The sequence below is a fragment of the Chiloscyllium punctatum genome, chromosome 11 (assembly GCF_047496795.1).
Source record: "Chiloscyllium punctatum isolate Juve2018m chromosome 11, sChiPun1.3, whole genome shotgun sequence".
In the NCBI taxonomy this organism is placed as follows: Eukaryota; Metazoa; Chordata; class Chondrichthyes; order Orectolobiformes; family Hemiscylliidae; genus Chiloscyllium; species Chiloscyllium punctatum.
Window position 1 is genome coordinate 99,043,273 of NC_092749.1, and position 21,176 is coordinate 99,064,448.

General features: G+C 46.6%; 1 protein-coding gene across 2 annotated transcripts in view; it reads right to left on the reverse strand.

The window, feature by feature from the left end:
• urb2 (URB2 ribosome biogenesis homolog) overlaps positions 1-21,176 on the reverse strand; it is a 36,795-nt gene that overhangs the window by 4,432 nt on the left and 11,187 nt on the right. For both annotated transcript variants that reach the window (XM_072581394.1, XM_072581395.1), the window contains exons 4-9: positions 16,998-20,310; positions 11,403-11,563; positions 10,988-11,098; positions 7,176-7,418; positions 4,954-5,050; positions 465-604 (exon numbers count right to left, since the gene is read on the reverse strand). In XM_072581394.1, coding sequence (XP_072437495.1) covers positions 465-604; positions 4,954-5,050; positions 7,176-7,418; positions 10,988-11,098; positions 11,403-11,563; positions 16,998-20,310 — 4,065 coding nt within the window. The remainder of the gene's footprint in view (positions 1-464; positions 605-4,953; positions 5,051-7,175; positions 7,419-10,987; positions 11,099-11,402; positions 11,564-16,997; positions 20,311-21,176) is intronic.

Consider the following 21,176-nt stretch of genomic DNA (forward strand, 5'->3'; position numbering starts at 1 on the left):
TGTGATCATTATAATATTTTCATATCTTTTAAAAGCATGCTGAGCAGGAAGGTCACTAAACCACGTTTTCTTGGCTGATCTCAACTGGGGCAGCGAAAATGCAACACCGCCTCAGTTGGACAGAGGTTTGGGTTTGAAAGAGCTGGGTTTCCTTTCCAGCTTGGTCTTTTGTGAAGCACGGAATTATGCACTGGCTGAAGAAATGGTTGAATCTATGATTCCCACCAACACTCTAGGATTAAAGGTAAACTGGTGATGTGGAATAGTTTTGGGAATTTGCTTTGGTCAAAATGGGCTGCCACATTAAATCATTTTTGCAAATCAAATTTGTGTTGAAGTTGGGTCTCTAACCCATTCCCTTCCAACTCCGTTGTTAGGGTCCTTTTACTGAGCCTCAGCTGAATTGTTCATTTCTTCCTCAGTTCCTGCAATTACAAGTTGAGTTGGTTGGTGGTGGTGATTACCTTTTGTAGCTCATTGACGTACTCTGCCACTGCAAAGGAGGAGAACATTGCAAATTTCTCTGCGTTTGACGCAATGTGAGTGCACATCCTTTCCACCAAATGTGCACATTCTAGGACCACTTCACTGATCTTAGCCATACCTACAATAAAAGGACATTCATTAGAGATTCCAGGACTCCAGCTTCTTATTGAAGCATACATAAATGTCCTACCCATTTTAGTACCTTGTTATTTTATAGCATCAGGAATTGGGATACTACGTGACACAGTACTCATTTATTCACCCTCTCACAACATTGACGCAACAATTCAGCACTACACTGCTCAGCTATCCAAGATTACCTGGAAAATCACTTTTGATGTTCAGGGGAAGGATGGCAAAAGTGAGGAGTAATATTTCTCATCTTAAGTGTTCAGCCGTTGTCGGGTTCTCGTCTGCTGCAGCACTGTGATGAGTTACCCATTTTGTGCTGTGATCCTACATCTCACTCCAAATGGAGTTGGACAGCTTGAACTGACTTTTTCAGCCAAAATGTTAGCAGCTAGATTCAAACCCAGATCACTTCAGGAACTTGCTGCATCACTCGGTTCCTAATTATTTTCAAGGTCAGGTAAAATCACCATGGTCTTACCAGACCACAGGGCTACTTCCTCATGAGAGAGAGAGACTATTGCTAGTAGTTTAACTTGAGGGTCACCAAGCCTCAGCTGAGGGGAGAGGTTGAGAAGCAGAGTCCTTCATTGCTAACTTATGTCTCGAAGTATTTTGCAAAGTAATTGAACAAAAATTTATTAAAAATACTAAAGTTTAGAGAGCTTATGATTGATGTTTAAGGTTTAAATGCTTGTTGAAAACTTGTACATTTGAATGTCTATTTATTTAGCATGTCACAAAGCCAAGCAATAGGCTGGGCTGTGGCCAAAAGGAGCTCTTTAAACCCACCTTCACATTTCATTAATGGACTCCTTGACGTGAGATGATGTTTGGACTGCAGCACAGCCTGCAATCTGGATGCTCTTAGTGAGCCCCTTGATGCTGGGTCATTGCACACATGCCTTGGCCACTCTGGAAACTATTCAAGGGGGGGGGGCCACAGCCACATTGGGAGATCAAAGCTGGGTGGGACAGCAGTGAGGTTGATGATGAGAGAATGATTTCTGCAGTGAGGTTTTCTCCTGGTAAAGATCCTGGGCTGTTACTCCTTGGCGTGGTATATCTGGTGTGGTGTGAGAGATGGCAGATTGCTAGTGGGTTGAGGAATGGGTAGGCTTGGGTTGAAATAGACCTTCCCCTTCTCGGTTTAGACCTTTCCGGTTGCAAGTTGTCGCTCAGAACTGGTAATCCAGGGATGGAAGGTTAATCAGGGATTACCCATGAGGATGCGCATTTGGTGTGGACAGATTGGTACCACAATTGGGAGCAGGAATTTGCAGTGGAGTATGTGATGGTGAAAGCAGAGATCTTTTGAGTCTTGGCCTGTGATTTCCTACAAGGCACTGCTAAGTTTGTTTTCCTTTACTGCAGAGGTGCAGTTACTGCTTGTTGAAAACATGGTCTCACTCCTCCCTTTGTCACTTAGTTATCAAGTTATGCAGCAAGGAAAGAGACCCTTCAGTTCAACCAGTCCATGCATTTCTACGACTTTCAGATACCTGCTCTCCCTCCACTTCCAATCTTGAGTATATCACCAATTTTAATTTCTCTAACATCCTCAGCTGTCTTGGCCATAAGCTTTGAAATTTTCACCTTAAACCTCTCAATCTTTCGACCTTCCATGCAGACAGCCCTTCAAAGAGGTGGGTTTTAACATGCTTTGGGTCACCTGCCCCTAGTAGATCAACTTGTGGCGCAATGTCACGTTTACTCTGAATATGGTCCTGCAAAATGCCTTGAGACTCATTTACTATGCTGAAGATGATTTATAAATGCAGTACAAACAGAAAATGCTGCAAACACTTAACAGATAAAGCCAGAGCTCTTGACAAAATTTTAACTCATTTTTCTCTGTAGATGGTGCCTGACCTCCACTTAGAGAATTTCTTGTTTTTAATTTCAAATTTCCAGCAAAGGTTACATTTTGCTTTTTTTAAAAATAAATGCAAGTTGCTTTATGTGACATTTCAATAGCACATGTTTTAAAAGTGTGTTAATGGTATTCCTCTATGCCTCAGTATATGAATCTGTCATTCAAAAGTTTGCAAATTCAGGCACCAGAGTGGACACTAAAATTTGTGCTAAACTATCGATTGAAAATAAAAACCCTTTTAAATCTCTATGAAAGTCTTTTCCTGTCTAATTCAACACATGATTGTCAGCTAATGAAATAAGTGTCAGTGACAGTGACCACAAGACTATCATCAATGGTCATGAAACCTGATTCACAAAGCTGTTATACTTACTGTTCTGGCCTATAGATAACTCTCGCTTCATAGTAATGTGGCTGACCCTTAACTACTTGGGAAAAGACTGATGAAACCACTCAGTTCAGAGCACTTAGGGGTGGATAAAAAATGCTGGCCTTGCCATGGGTGCCAACGTAGAGTCATAGAGATATACAGTGTGGAAACAGACCCTTCAGTCCAACCCGTCCACGCCGACCAGATATCTCAACCCAATCTAGTCCTACCTGCCAGCACCAGCCCATATCCCTCCAAACCCTTCCTATTCATATACCCATCCAAATGCCTCTTAAATGTTGCAATTGTACCAGCCTCCACCACATCCTCTGGCAGCTCATTCCATACACGCACCACCCTCTGCGTGAAAAAGTTGCCCCTTAGGTCTCTTTTATATCTTTCCCCTCTCACCCTGGACCCATGCCCTCTAGTTCTGGACTTCTCAATCCCAGGGAAAAGACTTTGTCTATTTATCCTATCCATGCCCTTCATAATTTTGTAAACCTCAATAAGGTCACCCCTCAGCCTCTTCCTGTAGCTCAGATCCTCCAACCCTGGCAACATCCTTGTAAATCTTTTCTGAACCTTTTCAAGTTTCACAACATCTTTGCGATAGGAAGGAGACCAGAATTGCATGCAATATTTCAACAGTGGCCTAACCAATGTCCTGTACAGCTGCACCATGACCTCCCAACCCCTGTACTCAATACTCTGACCATAGGCTGCCAATTCAATGCATTATAGAGGCAACTCAATGTAGTGTCTTCATCATGACGCATCACGTATCTTCATCCCAAACACTTCCATCACCAATAACCTGCAGACTGAGGCTTAGGCTGCGTTCTACCAGGGTTTGCTTCTCCTAACCTCATTACTGCCTTCTTTCAAACATGGTCGAAAGAGCTGAACTCTAGAGATGAGGTAAGAATGACTGCCTTTGTAACCAAGATCATATTTGGTCAAATGTGGCGTTAAGGAGCCCTATCAAAAGTGAAGTCAATGGGAATCAGGACGAAAAATCTTTGCTGGTTAAAATGTGGCATTTAGGAAGATGGTTGTGGACTTTAGAGACCAGACATCTCAGCTCCACGATATCATTGCAGGAGTTCCTCAAGGTAGTGTCCTAGACTCAAATATCTTCAGGTACTTCACCAAGGTCCTTCCCTACATCGTCAAGGAGAGAAGTGGGAATGTTTGTCAATGACAGCAAAATATTCAATGTCATTTGCGATTCTTCAGATACTGACATTGTCCATGTCCAGATGCAACAAGATCTCGACAATATCCAGGCTTGGGCTGATAAGTAGCAAGTAACATTTGGACTGCACAAGTGCTGGGTAAAGGTCATCTCCTACAAGCAAGCTGCTAACAATCAATCACTCTTGACATTCAACGGCACTATCATTGCTGAATCTCCCACCATCAACATCTTGGGGATTACTATTGACTTGGATCTAAACTGAACTAGCCATTTCAATACTGTAACTACAACAGTAGGTCAGAGGCTAGAAATCCTTCAATGAATGACTCCCTAAAGTCTATCCACTATTTACAAGGCACAAATCAGGACTATGATGGAATACTCTCCACTTGGTTAGAGAAGTGCAGCTCCAAAAATACTTAGGAAGACTGACATCATCCAGGAAAAGCAGGTCCACTTGTTTGGCACCACGTCCACAAACATTCACTCCCTCCATTACCAATGCTCAACATTACCACATACAAGATGCACTGCAGACATTCTCTAAGGCTCCTCCGACAGCAACCTGCAAACCCACAAACATTATCCTCTGAAAGGACAAGGGCCGCTGATACAACACCACCTACAAATTCATCTCCAAGCCATTTGCCATGCTGACTTGGTAATGTATGACTTTTCCTTCGGTGTCTATGGGTCAAATCCTGGAGCTCACATATGCCAGACGTGTTGATTGTCAATAGCAACTGTGGTTCAATAAAGTAGCTCACTACCACCTTCTCAAGTGCAAATAGGGATGGGCAATAAAGGCTGGCCCAGGCAGTGATGCCCAGATCCCATGAATGAATAAAAGAAAAAGTGAAACAGTTCAGGACAAATTTGTTCCGCACTGACCTTTATCGCCAACACATTTCTGACGCCCTTTATGCATAACTGAAAGCACCAGCCGGTTAAAGCACTTGAAGAAAGTAGGTGCTGCATTAAACAAAACCTGTGGACCAATGCAAAGGATCCCAGTGAATGATAATACTTCCATTAGGGTAACAAGTAATAATTAAAGGCAGACCATTCCAAAAATACTCCCCTTTTCAAAAATGCCACACCCTTCAGTTAATATTGAGCCAGTCCCGCATTCTCTCCAGATGGTCCTGTTAATCCCAGATCAGTAGGGTCCCAGATGAAGACGGCCATGTTGGGTGAATCTGGCCGAGAGCTAGCTGTCCAATACAGTCAGCTCCACCAGTCACACGTAAAGTTAGAGCTAGTTTTGTCCAGTGAACGCAAAGGAGGACAAGAATGTCACAGTAATCAGCCCCTCATGTCACAGAATCCCTACAGTGTGGGAGCAGGCCATTTGGCCCATCAAGTCCACACCAACCCTTGAAAGGGCATCCCACCCAGATCCACCCCCATCCTACCCCTGTAACCCTGTATTTCCCACGACCCATGTAAATAAAGTTGCCCCCTGTTCCACGTAAAAGGATTTTCATTAGCAGTTTTTGTTTTAAGAAAAGTTAAAAATCGCACAACACCAGGTTATAGTCCAACAGGTTCATTTGGAAGCACACGCTTTCGGAGTGCTGTTCCTTCGCTCCGAAAACTAGTGCTTCCAAATAAACCTGGTGGACTATAATCTGGTGTTGTGTGATTTTTAACCCTGTACAGCAAGGCTTCCTAAGGTCATAACCCTTCGAGGGATCAGTTGCCAAAATATTAGGGGGTCACATCATTCGATGTGCAAATGGCTGTCTGAGCTCCTTTAAAGCATTGCAGTTTTTAAAAATATTATGTTTGACTCAACTGCTTGATCGTCAATCCTGTCCTAAAATTCCCCTGGAAGGTAGGTGCTTTTTAACTGAAAAACCTTGGGAGTAAACATATCCCACTGCCTCCATCACAGCTCTTCTCCATCCCCTCAACCTGTCCACAGTCATCCATCACCCAGCAGACATCTTAAATCTCCTATCCCCACAGGCACAATATCCCCACCCCCATTCCATACAGGCACTTCTCTCACTCAACCCCTCCTCCGCACCCCACACAAAAGCATCTCCCCTCTCCCCCTCCACAGGTGACCCCTCTGTACCCCCGTCACACACTCAGCTCTAGGTGATACTGAGCATTGAAAAGAGGTCACGATGAGAAATGTGTTTGGGAAGTCCCACTGAAGTGCAAAATCAAACAGCAAACATGATCATGAAATATTATATTTTTAAAGTCACCCTAATTTTAAATAAAGTGAAAGTACAATAGAAAACTGAATGCAACAGTGCACTATACCTTTAACCACCAGTTCACTGTAGCTTTAACTGTCAGTGGACTTTCTATAACAGGATGATGGCATGCTAACATCTACCAATTCTTCAATCCCATCAAAAGGGGTGGGGGGTGTGCACTCTGATAGATTCCAGTAAAGGAGGTAACAGCCCTCTCTACCACCATCCTGAAAAAGGCTAGGCCCTCAGCACAGGCCTCTCCTGACACAGGTTCACAGTTAATTGTCCATTTAGTGGCCTCATTTGGCACACTGAAACTTTAGGAGCTGCTGGTACTTCGGTGTGGACAAGGGTCGGCACATTGGCATTAACGAGCTCCACATACCCCCATCTTCAAACCCATTGGTGGACAGGAACATCGGAACAGGAGTAGGACATGGAGTCTACATATACTACATTGGCTCTCCCTTATCAATTTTGATAGTAATATCATCAAAACTTCCAAGAAACTTTGAAGTACAATTTTCCATTCACTAATGCTTGCTCTTGATGTCCAATCAGATCATTATCAATCAGGTGTCTAGTGATCACATCTTTTTCCCTTCTATTGAGGTAAGGCTGAAAGGTCCTGGTTTTGACTCTGGTCTCCAGCATCGACAGTCCTCCTTGTTGACTAATGCAGCCCACAGTAACTTATCCAGGCCACACTCCAAATTTGCTGTCTCACCACCTCATCAGGCACAGTGCCAGGCAAGACAGGACAAAATCTGACAGGCAAGGTCAGAGAAGGAGGCAGTCCCATCCTGTAGCTGCATCATCCTCCAGTGCAGGGGTCAGCAGACTAGTTTGGAACAGGCATTGAGAAGAGGACCCTTATTACACCCAGTAGCACCAGCTTACCTTAGTCTGAGACTGCACTATAGCAAACAGCACCTCCTGGATGGCTCGAAAAATAGATCCATACTCATCCAGCTGAAGATGATCGAGTGGAACACACAACAAAGCATTAAACGCAAGCGTCACATGATGTGGGTTTGAGAGAATGCCTTCTCCCTGCTGGACCAGAATTGCCAAGGTCTCCAAACTGAGCACAGTGATCCTAAAGCCCTTGGCCTGATCCAGAGCTGCTTCCTTACACAAAACCTGGAAAACCAAAGTGATTCAAAGGTAACAGTGAAAAGTTATCAACAGTCAGGGCACTGCATGGTAGGTTCAAACTGTAAGTGGGTATTAAGAATTCTGAAATCTGACGTTCTGGGTTCAAGTCCCCTTTCAAGGGATTCGGAACAACAAATCAGACTGACACTCCAGTACAGCACCGAGGGAGAGTCACACTGTCACAAGTGTTGATTGTTTGGACGAAATTTTAAAGAGGTCCCACTTGCTTACTTTGCTGGATTTAAGAGATCCTAAGGCACTATTTTAAAAAAGAGCATTTGAATAAATGTGAGGCATTGTGTTTTGGTAAAGCAAATCAGGGCAGGACTTATATAGTTAATGTTAGGGTCCTGGAGATGTTGCCAATCAAAGAGACCTTGGGGTACGGGTTCAAAGTTCTTTATCGATGGATTTACAGGTAGACAGGGTAGTGAAGGTGGTGTTTCATACAATTGCCTTTATTGGTATGTGCATTGAGTATAGGAGTTATGTTATGGGGAGTATAGATATCACATTGCGGCTGTACACTTTTGGAACACTGCATTCAATTGTAGTCTCCCTGCTATAGAAAAGATGTTGTGAAACTTGAAAGGGTTCAGGAAAGATTTACGAGGATGTTACTGGGGTTAGAGGGTTTGAGCTATAGGGAGAGACTGAACAGGCTGGGGCTGTTTTCCCTGGAGCGTCAGAAGCTGAAGGGTGACCTTATAGAGGTTTATAAAATCATATGGGGCATGGATAGGATAAATAGCCAAGATCTCTTCCCCAGAGTAGGTGAGTCCCAAGCATGAAGGCATAAATTTGAGTTGAAAGGGAAAACATTTAAAAGGGACCTAAGGGACAACCTTTTTCATGCAGAGAGTGGAATGAGCTGTCAGAGGTGGTGGTGGAAGCTGGTACAAAAAGCACCTAGATGGGTACATAAATAGGAAGGTTTAGAGGGATATGGGCCAAATGCTGGCAAATGGGACTAGATTAATCCAGGATATCTGGTCAGCATGGACGAGTTGGACAGAATCCTTACATTGTGGATGCAAGCCCTTTGGCCCAACAAGGGCTCCGACCCTCCGAAGAGTATCCCACCCAAACCCATTCCCTTACATTTCCCTGGCTCATGCGCCTAAACTACACATCCCTGAACACTATGGGCAATTTAGCACGGCCAATTCACCTAGCCTCCATATCCCTGAACACAACGGTCAATTTACCATGGCCAATTCACCTAACCTACACATCTCTGAACACTACGGGCAATTTAGCACGGCCAATCCACCTAGCCTACACATTTTTGGAGTATGGAAGGAAACCGGAGCACCCAGAGGAAACCCTCACAGACACGGGGAGAATGTGCAAACTGCACACAGAGAGTAACCTGAGGCTGGGATTGAACCTGGGTCCCTGGCACTGTGAAGCAGCAGTGCTAACCACAGAGCCACTGTGCTGTCCCATTTCTGAGCTGTGTAACTCTATGACTCTGTGATTATTTTTCCTGGGGCCCTGGCCAATATATATCTCACAATCAGAATCACAAAAATAGATCCTCAACATTATCACACGGCTGTTTGTGGGAGCTTGCTGGGCACGAATTGGCTGTCCTACATTATAACAGCTTCTACACTTCAAAACATACTTCATTGGCTGTAACATGTTTTTCAAATGTTTGGTAACTGTAAAAAACGCAACGTGAATGTAAGTCTTTATTTTTTTTCTTTTTAACAAGCCATGAAAGATTATTGATAACAGGGTAGTGAGGCAAGTTGTATTATTGGAATCGTAACCCTGGGTTAGATAGATTCTGGGTTCAAAGCTCACTAGGGCAGGTCCTGGGATAAATCTAGTCATTTGTCTGCTCCCAGAAAGAGACCTTGAGAAGTTGCTAAATCGAGGTAATAAGCCAACTGGCTCCCCAATAATGTTTTGTAAAGTGTTTCTGCCAAACGTGCCAGATCTGGCCTGTACATGATTCCAATACCACACAACATGGCTGACTCCTAACTTCCCCAAGATCACCGAGAGATGGGCAGCAGGCTCTTGCCAATATCTTTACAATGATCTGCTGCTTTCTAAGAAACAGGGCATAATTACTCTAGTGGTATTTCAGTGGAACCAAGTGACAGTGCAACAAGTGATGTCTTATTGATTAGCACCTTCATAATAGATCTGGATGTATCACTGGTTAGGATGCGAGTTGAATTACAGTGATAGGTTTTTATAAAACTCATGAACGTGGATGCTGCTGGCAAAGACAAAGTTTGTTAATTGGTCTAGAACAGAGTGGCTTGCTCGGCCATTTCAGAGAGCATTTAAATGTCAACCACATTGCTTGGGTTTGGAGTCACATATAGGCCAGACTAGGGAAGGACGGCAGATTTCTTTCCCTAAAAGGACATCAATGAACCAAATGGGTCTTTCATAATAACTGACGACAGTTGCATGGTCACCGTGACTGAGACTAGTTCTTGAATTCTGGATTTCATGAATTAATTCAATTTAAATTCTACCAACTGCTAGGAGGGAATTCACACCTATATTCCCAAATTATTAGCCCAAGTTTCTGGATTACTAAACTGTTGATGTTACCATTATACCACCATCTCTCCCTTGTGTAGATGAGAATGGTCTTGGGTCAGTAACTGACCTTTGATGGTGAACAGGCTAATGGCAAATGATGGGAGATGTGGAGTTTGACAAACATTATGAGAGTAAATGTTTGGGAACCAACTGGATCCGCTCATACTAGGGTTGCCCTGGATCATTCTGGCAATGCAAAAATGATTTGGTCTTAATGGGATCTTGCTGAGCACAATTTGGCTGCAAAATGGTGATTCCCCCGCAAAATGCATGTTGCTGTTAATCACCTTAGGACGTCCCAAGGATGCGATGATTTTATAATAAATGCAAGCGGTTCTGTTTTGAAATTCTGCATTTGATCACTAAGGCACAATATTCACAGGACAGTGGACATAGCTATCCCTTTCCAATCATTCCTCAAAATGGTGCTAAAAAACTTTACTCCTGCTTCTGGTCTCCTTCCTATCAGTAAGATGTTGTGAAACTTGAAAGGGTTCAGAAAAGATTTACAAGGATGTTACCAGGATTGGAGGATTTGAGCTATAGGGAGAGGCTGAACAGGCTGGAGCTGTTTTCCCTGGAGCGTCGGAGGCTGAGGGGTGACCTTTATAGACATTTATAAAATCACGAGCAGCATGGATAGGATAAATAGACAAAGTCTTTTCCCTGGGGTGGGGGAGTCCAGAATTACAGGGCATAGGTTTAGGGTGAGAGGGGAAAGATATAAAAGAGACGCAAGGGGCAACGTTTTCATGCAGAGGGTGGTATGTGTATGGAATGAGCTGCCAGAGGAAGTGGTGGAGGCTGGTACAATTGCAACATCTAAAAGGTATCTGGATGGGTATGTGAATAGGAAGGGTTTGGAGGGATATGGGCCGGGTGCTGGCAGGTGGGACTAGATTGGGTTGGGATATCTGGCCAGCATGGACGGGTTGGACCGAAGGGTCTGTTTCCGTGCTGTACATCTCTGTGACTATACTCACCATTAGCGCCATGATGATCTGAGGAGCTATAAACCAAAGAGCCTTTTCTACATCTCCACTTAGGGGACATTTCAAGAGCAGGGCAGTCAGGTTCAAAGACGACACCACATCCTGAATCAAATGGACAAAGCAAGCCAGAGTGAGGCTGGGAGAGAATACAGACTGCCTCAAAGAGAGCGACTAACAGAAAGTGAGGACTGCAGATGCTGGAGATTACACTTGAAAAGTGTGGCACTGGAAAAGCACAGGAGGTCAGGCAACATCTGAGGAACAGGAGAATTGGGTATAATGTGTGACGGTTCATTCCCAATGAAGACCTTAAGCCTGAAATGTCGATTCTCATGCTCTTCGGACGTTGCCTGACCTGCTGTGCTTTTCCAACAAGACACTCTCAAACCAGAACATGACATTTCACCTGATGCTGTCCGTTCCAAAGGTTGGTGACCTCAAGGCCCTGTGCGATGAACTTTACAATGAGGTAAAACTGCTGCTGTGTACAACTTTCAATGAAACAGTGGAGCAGTTCGACGAGATGAACTTCCAGCGAGTGAATGAACTGCTGTGTCACCCTTGGAGCTGGAGAGGCACAGAAAACAACTTGATTACATTTGCACGATGGAAAGGAGAGCAGTTTAAAAGCTGAAGTGTGCTAACATTGCACTCACTTTATAGAGACGGAGAAATAAAAAGGAGACAGTTTGATGCATCATAAATGTCCTATCACACAACAAGATTTATACAACCTATAAGATGCCACATTTGGAGTATTGAGTGCAGTTTTGGGCCCTATATCTCAGGATGGATGTATTGGCCCTGGAGCACATTCAGAGGAGGTTCATGAGAATGGCCCCAGGAATGGAAAGCTTAATATATGAGGAACGTTTGAGGACTCTGGGTCTATACTTGGAGTTTAGAAGGATGAGAGAGGATCTAATTGAACATACAGAATACTGAATGACCTGGACAGAGTGGATGTTGGGAAGATGTTTCCATTGGTAGGAGAGACTAGAACCTGAGGGCACAGCCTCAGAACGGAGATAAGGAGAAACTTCTTCAGACAGAGAGTGGGGAATCTGTGGAATTTATTGCCACGGAAGGCTGTGGAGGCCAGGTCACTGAGGTTATTTAAGACTGAGATGGATAGGTTCTTGAGTATCAAGGGGATCAAGGGTTACAGGGAGAAAGGGGGAGAATGGGGTTGAGAAACTGATCAGCCATGATTGAATGGTGAAGTAGACCCGATGGGCTGAACGGTCTAATTTCTGCTCCTATGTCTTATGCATCAGCAGGCCTCCAGCATCTTCCAAACCTACAACCACTTCCATCCAGATGGACAAGAGCAGCAGAAACACGGGAACATCATTCCCTGCAAGTTTCTGTCCAAGCCAGTCACCCTCCTGACTTAGAAATAGATTGTCATTCCCTCACTGTCACTGGGTCAATGTCCCCTTGTAACTGCGGGTGTTGCTGCATCACAAGAATTGCAGCAGCTTAAGGAGGAAGCTCACCAGCACCTCCTCCAGGGCTGGACAATAAATGCTGGCCCAGCCAGTGACACCCACATCCCGTGAAAGAACCAAACAAATAAGAAATTCAAAATCTGTGGTAGCCCTTGCTCTCCATCACGGATTCATACAGACTCCAATTTGTACCCTCCACTGGCTGTCCAAGATTTCATTCTGAGATTCACCCATTAACCGTGTCCAAAAGCATTATCTCCTCCTTTAAAGGTGCTCCTTATAGAATCGTAGAATCCCAACAATGTGGAATCAGGCCATTCGGCCCATTGAGTTCACACCACCCATGCGAACAGCATCCCATCCAAGCCCACCCTCTTACCCTACATTCCCCTTGGTTAACTCACCTATCTGCAAATCCCTGGCAATTTAGCATAGCCAATCCACACTAACCTGCACATTGTGGGAGGAAACCAGAGCACTCGAAGGTAACCCCATACAGACACGGGGAGAATGTGCAAACTCCACACAGACAGTCGCCTGAGGCTGGAATCAAACCCAGGTGCCTGGCGCAGTGAGGCAGCAGTGCGAACAACTGAGCCACCGTGCCATCCTAACCTACTTCTTTGACCAAACTTACAGTTGCCACTCCTAATATTACCTCCCGTGGTTCGGAGTCAGACTTTGATAATGCTGATGTGAGGTGATTTCTGTGGGTATTTTACATCATTAAAGCGCTTATCAATGCAAATTATGACTGAGTTCGAATGGGCATGTTATCCTGAGCCAGTCAAACACTTGGTGAGCATTTGTACACCACGGTGTCACAGAACTGAAAGCATCTACGATTAGAGAAGGATTTGTGGAATAGAAGGGTGTGTAGGTGTAACCAAAGGAACATTTTAACATATTTTCCAAACATCTGACCATGGTATAAGGAAAGGTAAGAAGATGATGATTGAGACACACATTTGGTGGGAGGGTGGTGGGAGGGGCGGGAAATGGATATATTCTGGTTCAAAGTGTCACAAATGCAACCTGGAGCCAAACTCACTGAAAACAATCAATTCATTTGTTGTAGGAATTCTCAATGTAAACAGCTCATGCTGTAATTACACAGAACATAACAGCACAGTATAGGCCCTTCGGCCCTCGATGTTGTGCTGACCCGTGAAACCGATCTGAAGCCCAACTAACCTACGCTACTCCATTATCAACCATATATTTATCCAATTACCATTTAAATGCCCTCAAAGTTGGTGAGTCTACTAATCTTGCAGGCAGTGCGTTCCATGCCCTTACTACTATGAGTAAAGAACCTACCTCTGACATCTGTCCGATGTCTATCACCCCTCAATTTAAAGCTATGTACCCTTATGCTAGCCATCACCATTCAAGGAAAAGGGCTCTCACTGACGTCCCTATCTAATCCTCGGATCATCTTGTATGGCTCTATTAAGTCACCTCAACCACCTCCTCTCTAACGAAAACAGCCTCAAATCTCTCAGCCTTTCCTCATAAGACTTTCTGTCCACACCAGGCAACATCCTGGTAAATCTCCTCTGCACCCTTTCCAACGCTTCCATATCCTTCCTATCATGCGGTGACCAGAACTGTACGCAGTACTCCAAGTGTGGCCACACCAGAGTCTTGTACAGCTGCAACATGACCTCATGGCTCTGAAACTGAGTCTCTTTACCAATAAAAGCTAACATACCGTACACCTTAACAACCGATCAACCTGGGTGGCAACTTTCAGGGATCTATGCACATGGATCTCTCTGCTCATCCACCCAACCAAGAACCTTACCATTAGCCCAGAGCTCTGTATTTCTGTTCCTCCTTCCAAAGTGAATCACCTCGCGTTTCCGCATTTAATTCCATTTGCCACCTCTCAGCCTAGCTCTGCAGCTTATCTATGTCTCTCTGTAACCTGCAACATCCTTCCGCACAGTCCATAAGTCCACCAACTTTAGTGTCGGCCGCAAATTGACTAACCCATCTCTCTACACCCTCATCCAAGTCATTTATAAAGATGACAAACTGCAGTGGCCCCAAAACTGATCCTTGTGGCACACCACTAGTAACTGAACTCCGGGATGAACATTTCCCATCAATCACCACCCTCTGCCTTCTTTCAGCTAGCCAACTTCTGATACAAAGCGCTAAGTCACCCTCAATCTCATGCCTCAGTATTTTATGCAATAGCCTACCGTGGGGAACCTTATCAAATACTTTACTGAAATCCATATACACCAAACCTACTGCTTTACCCTCATCCATCTGTTTTGCAGAGGCATTAGAGGGTCTTCAAAGGATCACGGTTACACTATTAGTGTCCCATAGACAGTTTCCATTTTAAATCCTCTGCCTAACTTTGTAAGGAAATATTTGAATGAAATTCTGCAGAGATTCAAGGTTAATATATTGCAAATCAATAATGCGGCAGAACCTGTCATTGGGTATGTTCTGGAGCAATGAGCAATCTCTTAGAGAACATAAAATGCAATGTATAAATCAGACTAATTCAACTGGAAGCAGTCTTTTGCCAGTTGGCAGCCCGAGTAATCAGTGCAACGAATACAGCCAGACTGTGCAGGAAGTCTTTTTTGGAGCATCACACTGCAGCTTAAGGGGTTCTTATCAAACAGTCATACAGCACAGAAACAAGCCCTTCGCCCAACTGGTCCATGCCAACCAGTGAAGCGGTTTCTCTTTTGTCCTCAACTTGTGGGATGTCGGTAGGCCTGGCCTGGTTAGGATCTCCTGTCTGCCAAGTCTGCACAGAATGCTCAGAACTTGCTATTTCTATATCTGCTGCCACATGTACACTGACAGTGCCCAGCTTGAGCTCAGCGCCACCCTTCTCGTCTCTCAGCTGGCTGACTTCACATCCAGTCCTGAAGCAGGAAATATGCCAGTAGTTTGCAGCTCTGCAGAAGAGTTGTATTCAACTCAAAAGAGAGAACTTTCCTCCAGTAAGTCAGTATGGGCGAGACTCTAGCCGCTGTCTTCAGCCTCTGCTCTGAATTCTGTTCCCCAGCTCCAAACTCCATCCCTCTCTCTGGCAACTGTCTTTGGCTGAACCAGACTGTTGGCAACCTTCGTGTTATATCTGACAGAGAGGAGCATCGGTTATATATATCTGTGCCATTGCTAAGACTGCCTATTTCCACTTTAGTAACATCCATTTCAGCTCACCTGCATCTGAAACTTTCACCTGTGCTTTCATTGTCGCTAGGCTTGGCTATTCCAACATACTCCTCTCATCAGCTACTTTAGATAAACAGAACTCGTAAATACTTGTAGGCAAATGAAATGTTAGCATTCTTTTCAAGAGGGTTAGAACACAAGAGCAGACATATACTGCTGAGGCTGTATAAGGCTCTAGTCAGACTGTATTTGGAACATTGTGAGCAGTTTTAGGCCCCGTATCTAAGGAAGGATGTGCTGGCGTTGGAGGGGTCCAGAGGACATTCTCAAGAATAATCCCAGGGATGAAGGGCTTGTCATTTGAGGAGGGGTTGAGGACTCTGGGTCTGAACTTGAAGGATGAGGGGGAATCTGATTGAAACGTACATAATACTGACAGGCTTGGATAGAGTAGCTGTGGGGAGGATGTTTTCACTAGTTGGAGAGACTAGGACCCTGGGGCACAGCCACAGAGTAAAGGAATGATTCTTTAGAACAGAGATGAGGAGACATTTCTTCAGCCGGAGGGTGGTTAATCTATAGAGCTCATTGTCACGGACAACTGTGGAGGCCAAGTGATTGAGTATTTTTAAGACAGAGATAGATAGGTTCTTGATTAGTAAGGGGATCAAGGGTTACAGGGAGAAGGCAGGAGAATGGGTGGAGAAACAGATCAGCCATGATTGAATAGTGCAGCAAACACAATGGGCTGAATGGCCTAATTCTTATGGTCTTATGTACTCAAATTGTCAATCAACAAAGACCTTGATTTTAAAAATTCTCACTTTTTTTTCCAAAACCCTCTCACATTTGGCTTCTCCCTTCCCAATCTCAGTATTCTCCACCAGCCTCTCAACCATCTGAGACCTCGGTGTTTCCCCAATTCCAGCATTTTCACGTTGATGGCCACAACTTCGGCTATTAAGGCCACTGAATTTCCTCCTGAAACCAATCTAGCTCTCCTTCCTTTCAGACACTCCTTATAACCCACCTCTTTGGACCAAGCGTTTGGTCAGATGTCCTGATTATTTCTTTATGTGGCTTAGTGTCAAATCTCGTTTCATAAGAACTCCTACCTTGGATCATTTTATTATGGTAACTAAATTTAATGAATTGAGCTGCATTGTCTTCAAAGCAGACGCGAACAACGATTTGAAAAGGAAATTTGCTGCGGACTCGATGGAATGAAACCTTTCGGGGCGACAGGCAAGAGCAGGGGTATGGGACCATCTGCATGTCTCCATGGAGAGCTGGAATGGACTCAGTGGGCCAAATGGCCTTGTTCAGTGCCATAAATGACTCTGATGTGAGGTGTTGTCACCATTTACATTTATGTACTTTGAATAAGACAAGCTGTTTACCTGCGAGCAAGGCTTTTAGGGCACTGAGAACAGAGGGGATGCCAGTCTCGTTATCACAGTCAGAGCAAAGCTCGGAGGTTGAACTGTAGATCCGTAAAAATTCAAGTTGCTTTTGGAGCGATTCTGGGTCATCTGTGAAAGAGGGAAGTCGGCGAAGAACTTGAGAACATGTCCTCTGGTACAAGTCAGCGTGTTTCAAGCTGTGTGTGCCTCCACTCCCTCTTTCATGGACCACACTGCCGTCCTCCCGGTCTGCACCACCCTCCTCCTCCTCCTCTCTCAGGCACAATTCTATTTCCAGGAGGGCAGTAACGCCAAACACAGTCAGATTCTGCTCTAATCTTCCGTCCCTGTCCGAATGGGACTGAAGGACTGGCCCCAGGAGCCCTGCGAGCTGGGTGAGCAGGGAGTGCAGAGAGTTGCCCGTGTGCTTGTCAGGTTGCAGTGGGGCCTGTATGACAACCCGACTCAAGGCCGACAGGGCGGTGATGAGCAGCTGCTCAGTTGCCGGTCTCCACTTCTTGCTTCTCGCTGAGGATAGCCAGGCGCTGGAGAGGAAAGCAATAAACTGCTCCAGGTTCAGTCGCATGCTTTGCTTCCGTTCAACGATGGCCTGGATGGAGACAGTCAGGAACCTCTGGACAGCGTCCAGGACCTCCGGCCAGGCCGGACACTCTGCGCAGGAGGCCAACCTGCTGCCCGCCGGAAACAGGGGGGCCGTCACCTTCTCCAGGATGTCGCCAGCGTGTGCCAGTTTGAAGACTACGTTCCGGCTGGTGCCCGTCTGCAGGACGGCGAGGAGGGAGTAGGACCGGCTCAGCGCCTGCAGACATTTGGAAGCGTTGGCCTTTTCCGGTTTGGGCTTGAGGGCCGTGACCAGGGACGCCAGCAGAACAAAGCAACGGAGGTGGTCATAGCAGGGCAGGCTGTCCAGCCTTAGGCCACCAAGAAGGTCTAAAACCCACAGCAGGTGATCCAGTTGAGTCTCGGAAAAGGTGTGGGTCGATGGGCTTTTAACCAACAGCACATTCGGAATGTTAAGAAGTGAACTCCGTTGAGGGGACATGGGCTGGGATCCCAGTGACTCCGAAACGCTGCTCTGCTGGTTATCAGCCTCTTGACTGGCATCAACATCATCGCTGAGGAGGCACGCGGGCAGGTTAAACCCGGTGTCCGGTAGCAGGTCACTCACCCCTTCCATCAGACGCAGTAAAACGCCACGGTGCAGTGGCCGCATTTCCGGGAGCAGGCTACTGCGGAGCAGGCTCCTGCACATCGCCGGGATGGAAACCCGGTTTTCCGAGTCTTGATCCTGCTCCGCGGCCTCCCGCAGCAACAGGTTCGCCGTCACCACGTCTGCCAAGTGGGCGATCTCGGGCTCGGGGAGATGGGGCAGCAGCAGGGCGATGTTCGAGGTGACCAGGTACCAGTGCGCCACGGCGTACGTTTCGTCGTCGATGGAGCTGATCTCCCCGTCCCAGGCCTGGGCGCCGGCGTTTTTGACCGCGTCCCTCCCCGACTGCACGACAGACACCGCAGCGGATCTCAGCGACATCTCCTGCGCCTCAGTCCGCGAGCCGGGCTGCATCATGACGCTCTTCATTTCCTGGATCGCCAGCAGCTGCAGGAAGTGGCGACTCAACGCGTCGTTCCGGCACTCCCGAGGGAGGCCACTGCCAAGACTCCACGCCTCGGCCTCAGCGCCTCCCGGCGAGACATAGTTGCTGCAGTTCAACCTCAGCATGTGATCCAGCTCCAGCCAAGTGGAGCGGAGGATCAGGACTGAGCTCTCAGCCCTCAGGGACCACGGGGATGAGTCTTTGCCAGAGGGGTCCTTGACCACGCGAAAGAGAGGTGTCACCACCGCCCGCATCGTCTTATCCATCAGAAGCTGCGTGCGTGTAATGATCGGCACTGGTGTTTTGTCGTCCAGGCTCTTCATGTTGAAAAGGACAGCGTTCAGCAGAATGCTCACCGCCAGAGCTTTCAATGCCGCGTCCATGTTCCCGGTTAGATCCGGAATCAAGGCTTCCAGACAGTTCAACATCAGGTCCCAGATATCCAGGGCTTGACCAGGCGGAAGCTCCAATAGGCATTCGCGGAGCTTCTCAGTGAGGCCAACCCACAGGACGGGCCGCCTCAATTCATCTGCGGCTGGCCGAGAGATGATGGCCAACACCTCCTGGAACAGCCTTGGCAGCTGCCGCAGTTTGGTGTACGTTTCAAAGAGCGTGCACAGCAGCGATTCCTGGGCTCTGTGGACCCGTGGGTCACTGATGTCAGCGTCCACCCACGCCGACGACACCAGGTCGTCCAGACTCGGCTCCACGATCGAATGATTCAGCAGGATCAATGTCCTCAGGCACCTGAACCAGGCCGGTGCCTCCTGACGGGGGTGGGACAGCAGCATTACCGCCACCCTGCCGTACAGGGCAAACTGCACTCCCCCGCACCGGATTTTGTCCACGGCGACATTGTAGACGTCGCTGCCCAGGATAGAGTTCAGCAGCTGGTCCAGGGCCAGTAACCCGGGATTCCAGTCTGCAGGCTCTTGTCCAGCTCCATGATCCAATGGTGTAGGGAAGCCCAGGGTGCCAAGGAATCTGGCGAAGATGTGGAAACAGAGCAGATGATTCCCCTCCCTGCAGTAGGACTCGAGAGAGAGTCTGTAGAGCAGTGGGACTGAGCCCGCTACGACGGCGGAGTGCAGTTGGAGACCGAAGAGGCCAGCGTCGGTCAACTTGGACAGCATCGTTTCGACAGGGGCTACCACGTCCTTGGATGAGCTTGCCATCTTTTCCTGCCATCTGTCGTCTTGCAGCAGCTCTTGCCTGTAAGAGTTCAGGAGATCGGTGTGGAACAGGCCGCTCTGGAGGGCGGTCTGGATCCTCTGACACACCTCCTTGCTGAGGTGCTGCCGCACGGCCGCCACGTCCTCGCCCGTCCAGCACCTCGAGCACAGCAGGTGCCTCAGGAGCAGAAAGGGCTGCAGGAGGGGGCTGCAGACCTGCAGGAAGACCCGGCACCGGTTGCACTGCTGCCTCTGAGTGACGAGGTACAGGTCAAACGCCAGCAGGAGGACGTCGAAGAGCTGCGTAGAGCGCAGGGCCTCCGTCAGCTTTAACCTCGAGCACAGCAGCACTGACAGCCTGCACAGCAGATCCACCAGCAGCTCCCACTTGCTGCTGTAGATGAGAGCGAAGGCAGGAGAGGTCAGAATACCATGACAGCAGCTCAGCACCGTCGCTAGGTTTGATGGGCTGGCATTCAGTCGTTCTTCGCTGGAATGTTCCTCAATCCGATCATTTATAATCTGAAATTAAAATTTTATAAATTTGCAATATTTCTCAGACAGGCGTTGACATTTCATATTGAATACTGAAATAGGCTTTCAAATTAATCAAGAATGTTTACAAACGTGTTATAAAATACATGTGATTTATGGCAAGCCGATCGTTTGACCCAAGGTGTTTTTGGTGTTTGGTGTTTATTGCATTGGTGTTTTTGCATTCCACGCAAGTCTCTTCCTTCCCCACTTCACTGATAGATTCATAGATTCCTTATGTTGTGGAAGCAGGCCATTTGGCCCATCGAGTCTACACTGACCCTCCAAAGAGCATCCCACCCAGACTCAACCCTATCCCTGTAATCTTGCATTTCCAATGGTTAATCCAGCTAGCCTGCACACCCCTGGACACTATGAACAATTTAGCATGGCCAATCCACCTAACCTGCACATCTTTAGACTGTGGGAGGAAACCGGAGCACCCGAAGGAAACCTTTATAGACACTGGGAGAACATGCAAACTCCACACAGACTGTTGTCCAAGGCTGGAATCGAACCTAGGTACCTGGTGCTGTGAGGCAGCAGTGCTAACCACTGAGCCACCGTGCTGCTCCTATTTCACTCCATCAAGAGATCTTGTCACCTTCTCCCTAATGTGGTTACCTAGTTTCTTCTTCAATCTCTTCATGCCATTTGCCTCAAACACTCCCAATTTCCTGTCTGCTCAAAAACCTGGACGATAAGTCTAGACCCATTCAAGAAGAAAATAGGGGCCTTCAAAATGAAATGGTGAAGTCGTTTGCTAACAATTCAATATAGGGGCGATAAGATAAGTGGTGTCTGTAATTGCTACAGCAAATAGAATGCAAGCAGCAACATCTGGAAGAAACAAT